Source organism: Girardinichthys multiradiatus, chromosome 20 (genome assembly GCF_021462225.1).
Source record: "Girardinichthys multiradiatus isolate DD_20200921_A chromosome 20, DD_fGirMul_XY1, whole genome shotgun sequence".
Lineage (NCBI taxonomy): Eukaryota > Metazoa > Chordata > Actinopteri > Cyprinodontiformes > Goodeidae > Girardinichthys > Girardinichthys multiradiatus.
The window spans coordinates 52,893,017-52,908,077 of record NC_061812.1 but is presented as its reverse complement, the minus strand read 5'-3'; the positions used below and the strand labels follow the sequence as shown (position 1 = coordinate 52,908,077).

At 43.2% G+C, this 15,061-nt stretch overlaps 1 protein-coding gene across 1 annotated transcript in view; it reads left to right on the top strand.

Moving 5' to 3' along the window:
• Window positions 1–14,851, top strand: part of LOC124857580 (integrin alpha-5-like) — a 105,805-nt gene extending 90,954 nt beyond the window's left edge. The window contains exons 27-30 of the mRNA XM_047348907.1: window positions 6,201–6,314; window positions 6,651–6,752; window positions 6,855–6,977; window positions 14,130–14,851. Coding sequence (XP_047204863.1) covers window positions 6,201–6,314; window positions 6,651–6,752; window positions 6,855–6,977; window positions 14,130–14,213 — 423 coding nt within the window. The 3' untranslated portion in view covers window positions 14,214–14,851. The remainder of the gene's footprint in view (window positions 1–6,200; window positions 6,315–6,650; window positions 6,753–6,854; window positions 6,978–14,129) is intronic.
• The last annotated feature ends 210 nt before the right edge of the window (window positions 14,852–15,061 follow it).

Genomic DNA, 15,061 nt, shown 5'->3' with positions numbered 1-15,061 from the left:
ACTTTTTTTTTTTTAAACTTGTTATCCGTCCGAGAGTGACTATCCTTTTACTTTAAATAGCGCCTCCATTTCCTTGTTTTTCTGTTTTTTGTGGTTTTCGTTAGACTAGTCAAGTTAGCGTATGTTAATGGGTTGATTTTAGTTTGAAATTCACCAGAACTCTCTCCTGTCTGGCTTCCTCTCTGGCTGCTAAAATTCATGAGCTTGATGCAGAAGCTGCTGCCACGTCTGGCCAAACTTCCTTCTTGCAGAAACATTTCGTTGAGCTGCACAGCCTCAGTAACCGCGACCGCACTGCACCGTGGCTGATGTGAGTGTACACATTGATTTGAATGATTTGGGTTCCTTGCGATGCCCGCACCGCAGTTGCTCCATGTTCAGTGTGAGCCCGGCGTTAAATTTCAGAACTCGTACTGCTTGCACATGCTTTCTTCCCTGATATAATTACTATTCTGGTCCAAAAACCTTCACGTTACTGACAAGCACTAATCTACACAAAGGGCATAAAAATGACTACCTAACAATAATAATAAAAGAAAATATATGCGCATTGAGTGTCTATCAAGATCAAAGTAGCAGTTTTATGGACAAAATGTGCAATTTGAGTTAACTTAGAAAGAGAAGCCCTCATGGTGTGCTGATGTCTCTCAGTTTTTGGCGATCAGCTGGTAGTGGTGGGCTGGGCCCTTAGCCACTAGCAGCTGATTGCCCCAAATCTCGAACAAAGGGTCATAAAACTCTGAGGCGGGAACTCAGTGGAAAAACTCCAGTAATAAAACTGGGACAAAGGAATGGTCAGGCCACAACTGCTTTGAATGGAAAACCTTTGAAAGTCCAACTTCTAACTCCTGGCTGATTTGGGGTCAGCCGGACAATAACATGAACACACACCTTGCAAAGCAAATCAACCACAGCTCAGCATAAAACACTTCAATCAGTATTGCATGCAACAAGTTGATACCTTGGATTAACTACTGGTGATTCTAAATCACCTTAAACTATGCCTCAACCTCTAAATACACCTATCCAATTTAATCTAAAAAAAAAAAAAAAAGAACGAAATTACTTTGACGTTGATTTCTTCTGACCATCGGTTTGAGGTTGGGTCTGGTCTGAAAAAGAGCAAGGGGGGGAACCAAAGTGACACTCGTCCATGAGTGTCAAAACTCAACTCAAAAACGGTAAACTTCTCATCCGTCCAAAACGGGGACAATATGACGTCCCTCTCCCCAGACACCTCCTCCAGCTCCTCCGGGGGGAGCCCAAGGCGTTCCCAGGCCAGCTGAGAGACATAGTCCCGAGGAAGGCGTCCAGGAGGCATCCGGTATAGATGCCCGAGCCACCTCAACTGGCTCCTCTCGATGTGGAGGAGCAGCGGCTCTACTCCGAGCCCCTCCCGGATGGCCGAGCTCCTCACCCTATCTCTAAGGGAGTGCCCGGCCACCCTACGGAGGAAGCTCATTTCAGCCGCTCGTATCCGGGATCTCGTTCTTTCGGTCATGACACAAAGTTCATGGCCATAGGTGAGGGTAGGAACGTAGACCGACCAGTAAATCGAGAGCTTCGCTTTTCGGCTCAGTGCCCTCATTCCTGCAGCAGCCGCACCGATCCGTCTGTCGATCTCCTGCTGCATTCTTCCCTCACTCAGAACAAGACCCCGAGATACTTGAACTCCTCCACTTGAGGCAGGAACTCACCTCCAACCTGAAGAGGACAAGCCACCCTTTTCCGGTCGAGAACCATGGCCTCGGACTTGGAGGAGCTGATCTTCATCCCAGCCGCTTCACACTCTGCTGCGAACCGCCACAGCGCATGCTGTAGGTCTTGGCTAAAATTTTATTAATTAATAGTTAATTTTATATGTAAATGATAAATAAAATGTAGTGTGTGGAAAGAAAATTCTATGTACTTTTCAGATTGTTTTACAAATACAAATCTGAAAATGTGGCACAGAGTTATATTAAACCCTCCTTAGTACCTAGTACAACCAACATTTGCTGTAAATGCAGCTTAAAGTCTTTTGGGTTATGTCTTGACCACCTTTGCATTTCCAGTAACTTCTCTTGAATACACTGTGGGGTGTTTAAAGCTTGCAGCTTGTTTTATAACGTAACCCTGGTTTAAATCTGACTGCAGTTTTATTCCGTTAGCTCATCAGCACACATTCAAATATGATTGCTATGTCCCCTATCTTTTTTGAATGTGAGGTCTTCACAGAACATCTCAGCATAAAGTTACACACAAGTGGACTAATTAGGGTTTTTTGGAGTCAATGTGGTGCATTGGATTTTTTAAGGGGTCTCAGAGTAAACGAGGCTCCATACATGTGCACACCATGATTTCTAGATTATTTGTATAAACATTTAAAAATCATGTGTCATTTTCATTCCAATTATCTTGTGATGAATAAAATCCTTATAAAACATACCGAACGTTCTGGTAGTTATATGGAACATTTTGAAGAGGCTCCAATGGTATGAATATTTTTGCCAGGCACTGTAGAGACTTGAGAGAAGGAAAAATTCACCCACTGAAAAGAGTGAAAGACTGCCATCAACAGACACTAACATCCAGCAGTATTCAGACCGCAACTTGTGACCAAACTAAGTAACTAACTGTGTAATATAGGGGGGAAAAAGCAAAGTATAAGTCTTTCAATAATAAGTAAAAATAAAAATCTGTACAAAATACAAATATGCACAATTATCTACAAAACACAGAAAAAAAACTAATGCTGGACCTAAAGACATCAAGGCCTAATAAAGAGACCCCTTGATGTGGAAACGTTGAACACTACTTCCATCTTCTGGTTGCATGTCCACTGAAATATTTCTCCAGTCTATATATAAGGCACTGCTGTTGCCAGGTATTGATCACTGACCTCATTTTCACTTGTCTGAGACTACCAGCCTAATTGTCCCCAATCCAAATCTTGGGATCTTACGTTCTGCAGCAGTGCCACAACCTGTTTTACATTTACTATTTTGCTCTTGTTCCTGTTTCCAGCATCACTCAGTCTGTTGACTACTAATTATCTAACCCATATTAGTTCACTATAGACTTGCACTGATCGGAAATTTTAATAAAACATTTTTTTTAATATTCAGATATGGTATTATTTTTTTCTCTTCAAGAACTGTATTCTGTGCTGTCAGAGGTAATTTGTTATTCATATTAAGAGCAAAGGTGTCATTTGGCCACGTGTAAAAAAAGCCATATCTGTAAAACAGGCATTTACTAATATTTAAAACAAAGGCAACATGAGTTGGCATATTTATTTATTTTGTATTTGAAATGTATTAAACCAGTCTCACTGAGGATAAAATTATATTTGACCATAGTATCCTGGCCAAGATGGCAACACAAAATTAAACCTTTTACAGGCAGACATATCAACATTTTCCTAAAAGCCCCCAATGTGGCCATGTCCTGAAGTTTCAAGTCTTTTGTGCAGTTCCCTCCAGAGAAAGGGAGCAGCAAACATGAACGTTTTTTTTCCCATCTCAGTTTGTACCCTTGGAACTGAGAATAAAAACTTGTTCTGTGAACGTCAGCTGTAATACCCGGGACTCCTTTCATGGATGAAGTTCGAGAGATAAGACAGAAGTGAACCAAGAACAGCCTAGTAAACAAGAATATGCCAGTGTCTTAGCCTGTATATTGATAAGGAGGACCATCCAACACATTGATATATTGAACAACGGTGGATGAATGATGTTAGTGTTAAATGAATGTAATAGTGTTATAGGATATACACACTAAGACGAGGTATGCATATACATAAATCACCATAGTCCAAGCCTGACAGAATGGTCATAGCAACCAAACTTTCTTGAATTCAAATGAAAGACATGATTTAATCCTGAAATAAAAACCTAGCTTTGATTTCAGCTTTATGACCAGTTGATGAACATGTGGTATAAAAGAGAGAGAATCATCTGCAAGTAAAACTTTGTATTGGACACATATTGGGTAATGTTATTAATATAGAGAACAGAAAGTATAGGGTCCAAGTACTGACCCTTGAGGCCCTTCTTTATTGACTTTAAGGTATTTAAAGGCATTACCGTTGGCATGCACACACTGTGTTTTTTCTGCCAGAAATGTTCAAAACAGCAGACAGTTTTATTGGACAGACCTGCTCTGGCTAAACTATGCATTAGCAATGCATTGTTTAGATAGAGCGTAGTTTATCCTTGGCTTAGCATCTTGTATTAAGGGGTTAGCTGAGTTAGCATTACTAAAACGTCAGATCTGTGTATATCTTTAAGAATATAGATTTTTGTCTTTAGTCGGAGATACCTGAAAGTGTTTCAACATTTCCAGCATTTCCAATACCAGAGTTTAAAAGCTGAAAAGCATTAAACCACAGCATCTTTGCTCTACTCCCTACAGCCTTTCTTTGACATATTGATAGTCTTGTTCTCTCTCCAGCTGTGAGTAACCGGAACTGCGAGTGCACTGGAACGTGTTGTCAGCACAATCTAGTAGTGCTTTGTATGGTGCGTTCCCTCACTGGAATAAAGATTCGATTTTTTAAGTTTTCAGCAGTTTGCTTAATCCCTAGGTCAAGAATCATCCAATTCTGGTCAACAGTTGATTTTTTGGAGCATCTCTTGACTGTTTCTTCATCAACTGAAACATTAAGAGTGTAATCCTTTTAAAACCAGTGACATTATTGTATAGTAATTTATAAATCAGTCAATAATTCATTCATCGTTTTTCTATAAAGGTTAATCCATGGAGGGTCACAGGGACACTCGTCCACTACTCACTGATGGAGAAGTGGGTACAGTCAGTCCTAAGGGCAGTTTAAAGTAACCAATCAACCATACATGCATGTTTTTGGACTGTGGACGCTGGAGTACCCAGAGAATCCACACATTTAGCGACCTGGTTGCCATATCAACGACTAAGATTACAGGGCAACACTTACCATTTTTCATGGTTTCTGTGGTGTAAAAATGACCCGTTCTGCAGTTCTTGGTATACATGGTCATAACATTTCATTTTAGGTCACAAATACTTAACCGAAGAGAATTTAAAGAGAGGCATTCAACCAATCAAGGAAGTCTGGAAATGTAGAGCAATAGATTTGAAAAATGTTAAATTAAAGTAACAAAACAAAAACCAAGCTAAGAAAGATTTACAAAGAACCCTAAAAAGTCACCACGAAGTACATACAGCTCTGTGAAAAAGTACCCCCCACTCCTTACTGCGTAAAGATTAATTAATTATTAATTAACTTTAATTAACTAGATGCTTGAAAAGCATTCAGAGTTCAGTTTTACTAACCACACCAGGCCTGTTTAGAGACAGACATGTAAAATGACATGCAGTAGGCTAAAAGATCTCAAAAAGCAACACACCATGCCCCAATCTACAGAAATAACAGATATTAAAGTAAGCTACCAACATCTATCAGTCAGGACTTTGAAACTCCAGCAAACCACAGTGAGAGCTATCATCCATCGCCCTACCAAAATTACCCCAAGAGCAAATTACTTGCTGCTGACCAAAAAGTTGTACAAAAAAAGAAATGATAATCACCAACAATCTGTGGAAAGGCGCTCATCTTTTACCGTTGTACAAATCTAACAGTGTTTCAGAAAAAGTACATTATATCTATAGTCACTATAGGGGGTGGAGGAGGGTTGATGGTGGTCTAGGGCTGCTTAGCTTCCTTTGGACCTGGTTGACTTGCTGAAATTGATAAAACCCTGAGTTCAGCTCTCTGGCAGAAAATCCTGAAACAGAATGAGCTACTGTCATTTGGTTACTTTAGCTCAACAGACCCTGCTTTATGTGGGAAAACAGTGGTATAAAACATACCTGGACTTAAAGTCTGGACTTAAATCCAATTGAGATGAAACAGTCCAAACATGCTTAAAATTCACTCAATGTGGCTAAGTCTGCAAAGCTGAGCGAGCCAAAATTCTCCCACAGCAATGTAAAAGACTCATTGCCTTACTCATTATTGTATGGATGGCCCCACTATTTATTAGGTTTAGGGGGCAATAACTTTTTCACATATGACCAGATTGGTTTGGATGCTTTTTCCCTTAATGGAAGTCTATAAGAAGAGATCTGGTATATATGCTAGTGTGAAGTTCCCAGTTCATTGTGCTTGTCTAGTGATTCAGTAAAGAAGAATATGTTTAATCTTTACCCCTGACCTTGTTGACTCTGTCCTTCTGTAGACGTGCAGCTCAGCAGAATGCTGGAAGCTTCACTGTGATGTCGAAAGGCTGGAGAAAGGGAGCAGCATCATCCTGACTGTACGCTCCAGACTCTGGGCTGAAACCTTCATCGAGGTGAGTCTTGTTGGCTTAGAATAGTGTGAAGCGCTGATGCTCATGATTATCATTCAGGTCAGCAGTAAAGTGCAGACTGGGAGATAAAACCAACCAGTATTAAGGGTATCTGTCTTCTAATACTGCCCTCTTGTGGAGGTTTACAATTACATAACATGAAGAAATGCTATCTGCTTTGTAAATAAGTCATACGATGCAGCAGTCAGTGAAGTTGATATTTTTTTTAAATCACACTGGATCTTCATATTTCCTCTCTATTGATAATAACCCTAACTGCATGTTAAAGCCGTGTGCATGCTGCCTGTTATCCCTTATCTGCCATTTGCTCATCCACAGCGCCCATACAAGCAGCACATCCTGGAGTGTTCCGTTCAGTATGAAGTGAACAAGATGCCATACTCTATTCCTCCCAAATTTAAGCCATTCGGATCAAGAAAGGTAATTTCCTAAGGTTTAACACAAAACATTATACTTAAATTCAACTGTACATGTGGATGCCAGTGCAAGGTGTGACATCTGTGCTCTGTTACTGTTGGCCAGGTGGTGGCAACTGTGATGTGGAGCAAACCGGACAATCAGTTCTCTGTTCCAGTGTGGATTATCATCCTGGCTGTTTTAGCTGGGCTGCTGTTGCTGGCAGTGCTGATTTATCTACTGTATAAGGTAAAATGGGGTAATGTAGAACACAACCAAATACAAAATAAAACAAGAAGTTAATTCTTATCCAGGCCAGAAAGATGGTAAAATCTTCCTGGTCTGTGATGTTTCCTACCAAACTTTAGAAAGTTCTTTAAGGAAGAGGTAATGACAATTAATTGCACAACAACTAAAATGTGATACTTTTTAAAGTGTAGTCTGTGAAGTGAAGTGTCTTCCAGCTGCTGTCAGCATGACATTTTGTATGAATGGGCAATAAAGAAGCTAGCAACACTTTCACTGTGCCTTGTTATAACCCTTCAATGTTTTTACATGTGATCAGTTTAGAACCACATTATTCAGTTTATCTCATTAGAGGATTATGTGATAAACCAAAACAAAGTAGCACATACAGGAGTTGGACAATGAAACTGAAACACCTGTCATTTTAGTGTGGGAGGTTTCATGGCTAAATTGGACCAGCCTGGTAGCCAGTCTTCATTGATTGCACATTGCACCAGTAAGATCAGAGTGTGAAGGTTCAATTATCAGGGTAAGAGCACAGTTTTGCTCAAAATATTGAAATGCACACAACATTATGGGTGACATACCAGAGTTCAAAAAAGGACAAATTGTTGGTGCACGTCTTGCTGACGCATCTGTGACCAAGACAGCAAGTCTTTGTGATGTATCAAGAACCACGGTATCCAGGGTAATGTCAGCATACCACCAAGAAGGACGAACCACATCCAACAGGATTAACTGTGGATGCAAGAGGAAGCTGTCTGAAAGGGATGTTCGGGTGCTAACCTGGATTGTATCCAAAAAACATAAAACCACGACTGCCCAAATCACGGCAGAATTAAATGTGCACCTCAACTCTCCTGTTTCCACCAGAACTGTCCGTCAGGAGCTCCACAGGATCAATATACACGGCCGGGCTGCTATAGCCAAACCTTTGGTCATTCATGCCAATGCCAAACGTTGGTTTCAATGGTGCAAGGAGCGCAAATCTTGGGCTGTGGACAATGTGAAACATGTATTGTTCTCTGATGAGTCCACCTTTACTGTTTTCCCCACATCCAGGAGAGTTACGGTGTGGAGAAGCCCCAAAGAAGCGTACCACCCAGACTGTTGCATGCCCAGAGTGAAGCATGGGGGTGGATCAGTGATGGTTTGGGCTGCCATATCATGACATTCCCTTGGCCCAATACTTGTACTAGATGGACGCGTCACTGCCAAGGACTACCGAACCATTCTTGAGGACCATGTGCATCCAATGGTTCAAACATTGTATCCTGAAGGCGGTGCCGTGTATCAGGATGACAATGCACCAATACACACAGCAAGACTGGTGAAAGATTTGTTTGATGAACATGAAAGTGAAGTTGAACATCTCCCATGGCCTGCACAGTCACCAGATCTAAATATTATTGAGCCACTTTGGGGTGTTTTGGAGGAGCGAGTCAGGAAACGTTTTCCTCCACCAGTATCACGTAGTGACCTGGACACTATCCTGCAAGAAGAATGGCTTAAAATCCCTCTGACCACTGTGCAGGACTTGTATATGTCATTCCCAAGACGAATTGATGCTGTATTGGCTCCAAAAGGAGGCCCTACACCACGTCGCCTGGTACGGCAGAGCCGGGGTCCCACCCTGGAGCCAGGCCTGGGGTCGGGACTCGTCGGAGAGCGCCTGGTGGCCGGGTTGCTCCTCGCAGTACCCGGGAAAACTCGGGCCTGGGAGGAGTTTGGTGAGGCCATGGAGAAGGACTAGGCGAGTGTGGCTCAGTAGGAAGAGTAGTCGTCTTGCAATCAGAAGATTGTGGGTTCGATTCCAGCTTCCTCCTGCCATATGTCGATGTGCCCCTGGGCAAGGCACTTAACCTCAAGTTGCCTACCGATCTGCGTATCGGTGTATGAATGTGTGAGCGTTAGGGAGAGCAATTGGGTGAATGTGGCTCTAGTGTAAAGCGCTTTGAGTGGTCTGCTTGACTGGAAAAGCGCTATATAAGTTCAGTCCATTTACCATTTACCGGTTGGCCTCAAAGGGATTCTGGCAAACCATCCGGTGCCTCAGGAGGAGGAAGCAGTGCTATGCTGACCTCGGCTGGGGACATTATTGGGCGGTGGAAGGAGTACTTCGAGGATCTCCTCAATCCTGCCATCATGCATTCCCTGGTGGAAGCAGAGCCTGGGGACTCAGGGTTGGACTCTTTCATCACCCAGGCTGAAGTCACCGAGGTGGTTAAAAAGCTCCGTGGTGGCAAGGCTTCGGGGGTGGATGAGATCCGCCTTGAGTACCTCAAGTGTCTGGACGTTGTAGGGCTGTCATGGTTGACACGCCTCTTCAACATTGCGTGGCGGTCGGGGACAGTGCCTCTGGACTGGCAGACTGGGGTGGTGGTCCCCCTTTATAAGAAGGGGGACCGGAGGGTGTGTTCAAACTACAGGGGATCACACTCCTCAGCCTCCCTGGTTAGGCCTACGCCAGGGTATTGGAGAGGAGAGTCCGGCTGATAGTCGAACCTCGGCTTCAGGAGGAGCAGTGTGGTTTTCGTCCCGGCTGTGGAACACTGGACCAGCTCTATACCCTCTACAGGGTGCTCGAGGGTTCATGGGTGTTTGCCCAACCGGTCCACATGTGTTTTGTGGACCTGGAGAAGGCATTCGACTGTGTCCCTCATGATGCCCTGTGGGGAGTACTCCAGGAGTATAGAATTGGGGGCCCTTTACTAGGGGCCATCAGTCCCTGTACAAGCAGAGCAGGAGTATGGTTCGCATTGCCGGCACTAAGTTGGACCTGTTCCCGGTGCATGTTGGACTCTGGCAGGGCTGCCCTTTGTCACCAGCCCTGTTCATAACTTTTATGGACAGGATTTATAGGCGCAGACAGGGGCTGGAGGGGGTCTGGTTTGGGGACCAGTGGATTTCGTCTCTTCTTTTTGCAGATGATGTGGTCCTGCTGGCCCCCTCTAGCCAAGACCTACAGCATGCGGATCTCTGGTGGAGATCTGCTCCTCCAAGTCCGAGGCCATAGTTCTCGACCGCAAAAGGGTGGCTTGTCCTCTTCAGGTTGGAGGGGATTTCCTGCCTCAAGTGGAGGAGTTCAAGTATCTGGGGGTCTTGTTCACGAGTGAGGGAAGAATGGAGCGGGAGATCGACAGACGGATCGGTGCGGCTGCCACAGTAATGGGGGCACTGTGCCGGTCCGTTGTGGTGAAGAGAGAGCTGAGCCGAAAAGCAAAGCTCTTGATTTACAGGTCGGTCTACGTTCCTACCCTCACCTATGACCATGAACTTTGGGTCATGACCGAAAGAACGAGATCCCGGATACAAGCGGCTGAAATTAGCTTCCTCCGTAGGGTGGCCGGGCACTCCCTTAGAGACAGGGTGAGGAGCTCGGCCATCCGGGAGGGGCTCGGAGTAGAGCCGCTGCTCCTCCACATCGAGAGAAGCCAGTTGAGGTGGCTCGGGCATCTATACCGGATGCCTCCTGGACGCCTTCCTTGGGAGGTGTTCCAGGCGTGTCCCACTGGGAGGAGGCCCAGGGGACGGCCCAGGACACGCTGGAGGGACTATGTCTCTCGGCTGGCCCGGGAACGCCTTGGGCTCCCCCTGGAGGAACTGGAGGAGGTGTCTGGGGAGAGGGACGTCTGGGCGTCTCTTCTGAGTCTGCTGCCCCCGTGACCCGATCCCGGATAAGCGGAAGACGACGAGTACAAGTAAACCATGGATATTGATTTGCCTCTGTTTTGGTTTCTACTTTTAATAATAATTGTTTTTTTGGCATACATTAGGTTGACCAAACTACACTGCAAATGTTTGCAAGTCTGAAAAACTGCAAAGCTTTACTCGTATCTGATAATTGCCATTTGTACCTTTAATCCCTTGTAGACTATTATTGCGAACACCACTCACTGCTTCCAGTCTTAATTTGGGAATGTGGAGTATTTATCCCACTAATGGCATGTGATGCATTTTCAACACATATCAACGAATTTGAGTAATAATTGGGCAAAGTTGTGCTCATTTATTCCTAATTTCGGTAATTTGCAAACTAAACACCTAAATTGATATCTCTTGTATGTAGGGAGGTCAAAATAATCAATATTTTCACATAATGAGTACTAAAAAATCTATTTAGGAAAACTAATTTGAAACAAGATAATGATTCAAACTGAGCCAGTTGTGAATTACTGCTAGTTTAAAATTCAGGTAACATGTTCAGAGTAAGTCAAGAGAACAACCTTTGTGACCTTCATTAGAACAAAAAGACAAAAGAAAAAGTTTAGTTTGGAGGTATTTTGCATATGTGGCTGAAAAACAGAAAACGCTGGTGTCGGGGAAGGACTGTGGTTCGGACCAAAACGCAGAACAGAGCTCGGTAGTCGCATCATAATTTATTCCACACTCCAGGTAGTATGGCAAAACGAAGCATGAAACAAAACATAGTCATGGTACACGTAGCTTAAACGAAGCATAGACATAGAAACGTAGCGTAGCATAAACGAAGCATAGACATAGAAACGTAGCGTAGCATAAACGAAGCATAGACATAGAAACGTAGCGTAGCATAAACGAAGCATAGACATAGAAACGTAGCGTAGCATAAACGAAGCATAGACATAGAAACGTAGCGTAGCATAAACGAAGCATAGACATCACCGACATAGAAACAAGGAACCAGCGAGGAACTAAACAAACAGAACAACTAATATACACAGAGCACAGAGAGGGGAACAAAAGGCAGGTAATCAAAGAAACAGGGAACAGGTGAAACAAATACAAAGGCTGAGGATGGGTGAAAGGACAGAAAACACAAACTAAGCAAGAGAATAAATCAGAGGAGGAAATAAAGAACTAGAATAACTATGAACTAAAGTAAAGAGAGAACTAGAGGGAAACATACAGGTCCTTCTCAAAATATTAGCATATTGTGATAAAGTTCATTATTTTCCATAATATCATGATGAAAATGTAACATTCATATATTTTAGATTCATTGCACACTAACTGAAATATTTCAGGTCTTTTATTGTCTTAATACGGATGATTTTGGCATACAGCTCATGAAAACCCAAAATTCCTATCTCACACAATTAGCATATTTCATCCGACCAATAAAAGAAAAGTGTTTTTAATACAAAAAACATCAACCTTCAAATAATCATGTACAGTTATGCACTCAATACTTGGTCAGGAATCCTTTTGCAGAAATGACTGCTTCAATGCGGCGTGGCATGGAGGCAATCAGCCTGTGGCACTGCTGAGGTCTTATGGAGGCCCAGGATGCTTCGATAGCGGCCTTTAGCTCATCCAGAGTGTTGGGTCTTGAGTCTCTCAACGTTCTCTTCACAATATCCCACAGATTCTCTATGGGGTTCAGGTCAGGAGAGTTGGCAGGCCAATTGAGCACAGTGATACCATGGTCAGTAAACCATTTACCAGTGGTTTTGGCACTGTGAGCAGGTGCCAGGTCGTGCTGAAAATGAAATCTTCATCTCCATAAAGCTTTTCAGCAGATGGAAGCATGAAGTGCTCCAAAATCTCCTGATAGCTAGCTGCATTGACCCTGCCCTTGATAAAACACAGTGGACCAACACCAGCAGCTGACACGGCACCCCAGACCATCACTGACTGTGGGTACTTGACACTGGACTTCTGGCATTTCCTTCTCCCCAGTCTTCCTCCAGACTCTGGCACCTTGATTTCCAAAGGACATGCAGAATTTGCTTTCATCCGAAAAAAGTACTTTGGACCACTGAGCAACAGTCCAGTGCTGCTTCTCTGTAGCCCAGGTCAGGCACTTCTGCCGCTGTTTCTGGTTCAAAAGTGGCTTGACCTGGGGAATGCGGCACCTGTAGCCCATTTCCTGCACACGCCTGTGCACGGTGGCTCTGGATGTTTCTACTCCAGACTCAGTCCACTGCTTCCGCAGGTCCCCCAAGGTCTGGAATCGGCCCTTCTCCACAATCTTCCTCAGGGTCCGGTCACCTCTTCTCGTTGTGCAGCGTTTTCTGCCGCACTTTTTCCTTCCCACAGACTTCCCACTGAGGTGCCTTGATACAGCACTCTGGGAACAGCCTATTCGTTCAGAAATTTCTTTCTGTGTCTTACCCTCTTGCTTGAGGGTGTCAATAGTGGCCTTCTGGACAGCAGTCAGGTCGGCAGTCTTACCCATGATTGGGGTTTTGAGTGATGAACCAGGCTGGGAGTTTTAAAGGCCTCAGGAATCTTTTGCAGGTGTTTAGAGTTAACTCGTTGATTCAGATGATTAGGTTCATAGCTCGTTTAGAGACCCTTTTAATGATATGCTAATTTTGTGAGATAGTAATTTAGGGTTTTCATGAGCTGTATGCCAAAATCATCCGTATTAAGACAATAAAAGACCTGAAATATTTCAGTTAGTGTGCAATGAATCTAAAATATATGAATGTTAAATTTTCATCATGACATTATGGAAAATAATGAACTTTATCACAATATGCTAATATTTTGAGAAGGACCTGTAGAAACAATAACTTAAGAAATAAACAAAGAGCCATAAGGAGAATCAAAATTACAAAATAAACCAACAAGTCCAAAATGTCACTCCATGACAGCTGGGGGTCCAAAGCTGAGTAAGACCCTAACTCTCAAAGACAGACACTCCCTATGAGATGGATTTAGGAATAAGCTAAATTCAAACTCATAATCTCTATTTAACAGCAGAAACATTCATAGTTTATCTTTAAAGATTTTTGTGAATAAATGCAGCCAGTTAGGGGATAAGGCTGTGAGCATGTCAGCACACAAATCCATCCATACATACATTTCTATACTGCACCTGTTTAAATGTGTGTATACTAAAAGAAAAAGCTGTTATCTGTTAATTCATTCATCCACTTGTAGCCCACATGTATGCAAGGCTTTGTTAAAACTGTAGTTGACCCTGAACAGCTGCATGAGGCCTGGTTATGTCAGACAGAAAGAAAGCCTCCTTCCAGTAACCCCCAATGACTAAATATTAAAGTTTGGGTATTTATTTTGTTGTTCTGTGTTTAGTATGCATAACAGCATCTTCTTAGGTTGTTTCAACATTTTAGAGACGATATACAAAACAAGAACAACATTTGGATATATCTGACTTTAGTTCTTTGCTTAATTTGAATGTGATCTCTTCATGTTTCCCTCCAGATGGGCTTCTTCAAAAGGTCAGATCCATACGGAACGACCATGGAGAAGGCCCACCTCAAACCCCAGGCGTCCTCTGAAGCTTAGATCCAAGAAGGAGTTTCTTCTCATGCAGCTATTCCAAAGAACTGGAAAAGTCGCCACCTTCTCAAGCGAGGGATGAAATTTACTGATCATAAGCTGGCACCCTATTTGTGCAGGGTCATTTATGGGTGCTGGTCACTGGAATAATGTTTATCTGGTGCTGCACTAAAATACCAAAGCGGAGGAGAAGCCTGGGGCCTTTCATGCAGAGAAGCATTGCAGTTTAGGACGTCAGCTTTGGACAGTAATGGCCTCATCTGAAGCTCCAGCTGGTGGAAAATGCTCCCTGTAGGATAATCCTATGTGGAACAAAAAGTCCAAATGCACCTCCAACAAAGGGCACTAAAGCCTCAGCTTTGCTCCAAAAATGTTGACCTATAAGCCAATTTTGCCCCAGTTCAAAATTGCTTTTTATTGATCTGAACACCACTTGTTATTTATGGCACAGTGTTTTTCTATTGATTGTTGAATGTTATTCTGTACTGTCTGCAGGTAACACCTGATCAAACTGCAACGTCTGACTTGAATCATTCCTCTCCCATATTGGGAGGTTTTATGTGTATGATGCAATGTATTCACTGTGTCGAGCTTACTGGTGTTATGGCTCTGAATAAAGCTGAATTTTGTGTAATCACCCAAAATGGGCTTCATGCTTTTCATCTTTGAGAAAATGGAAACCAACCAGAACCACAAGCTGCTGATAATGATGGTGTGCAGAATCTTCTGGCAGGATGACTGCAGGATGTCTAATCTGAAAACTTCTGTGATGCTGCCCTGCTTGTTGCAGATGATCTGAGTTTTGAATTGTAACAGATTCTTATAGACAGTGAAGAGCCTGATCTGTTCACAAG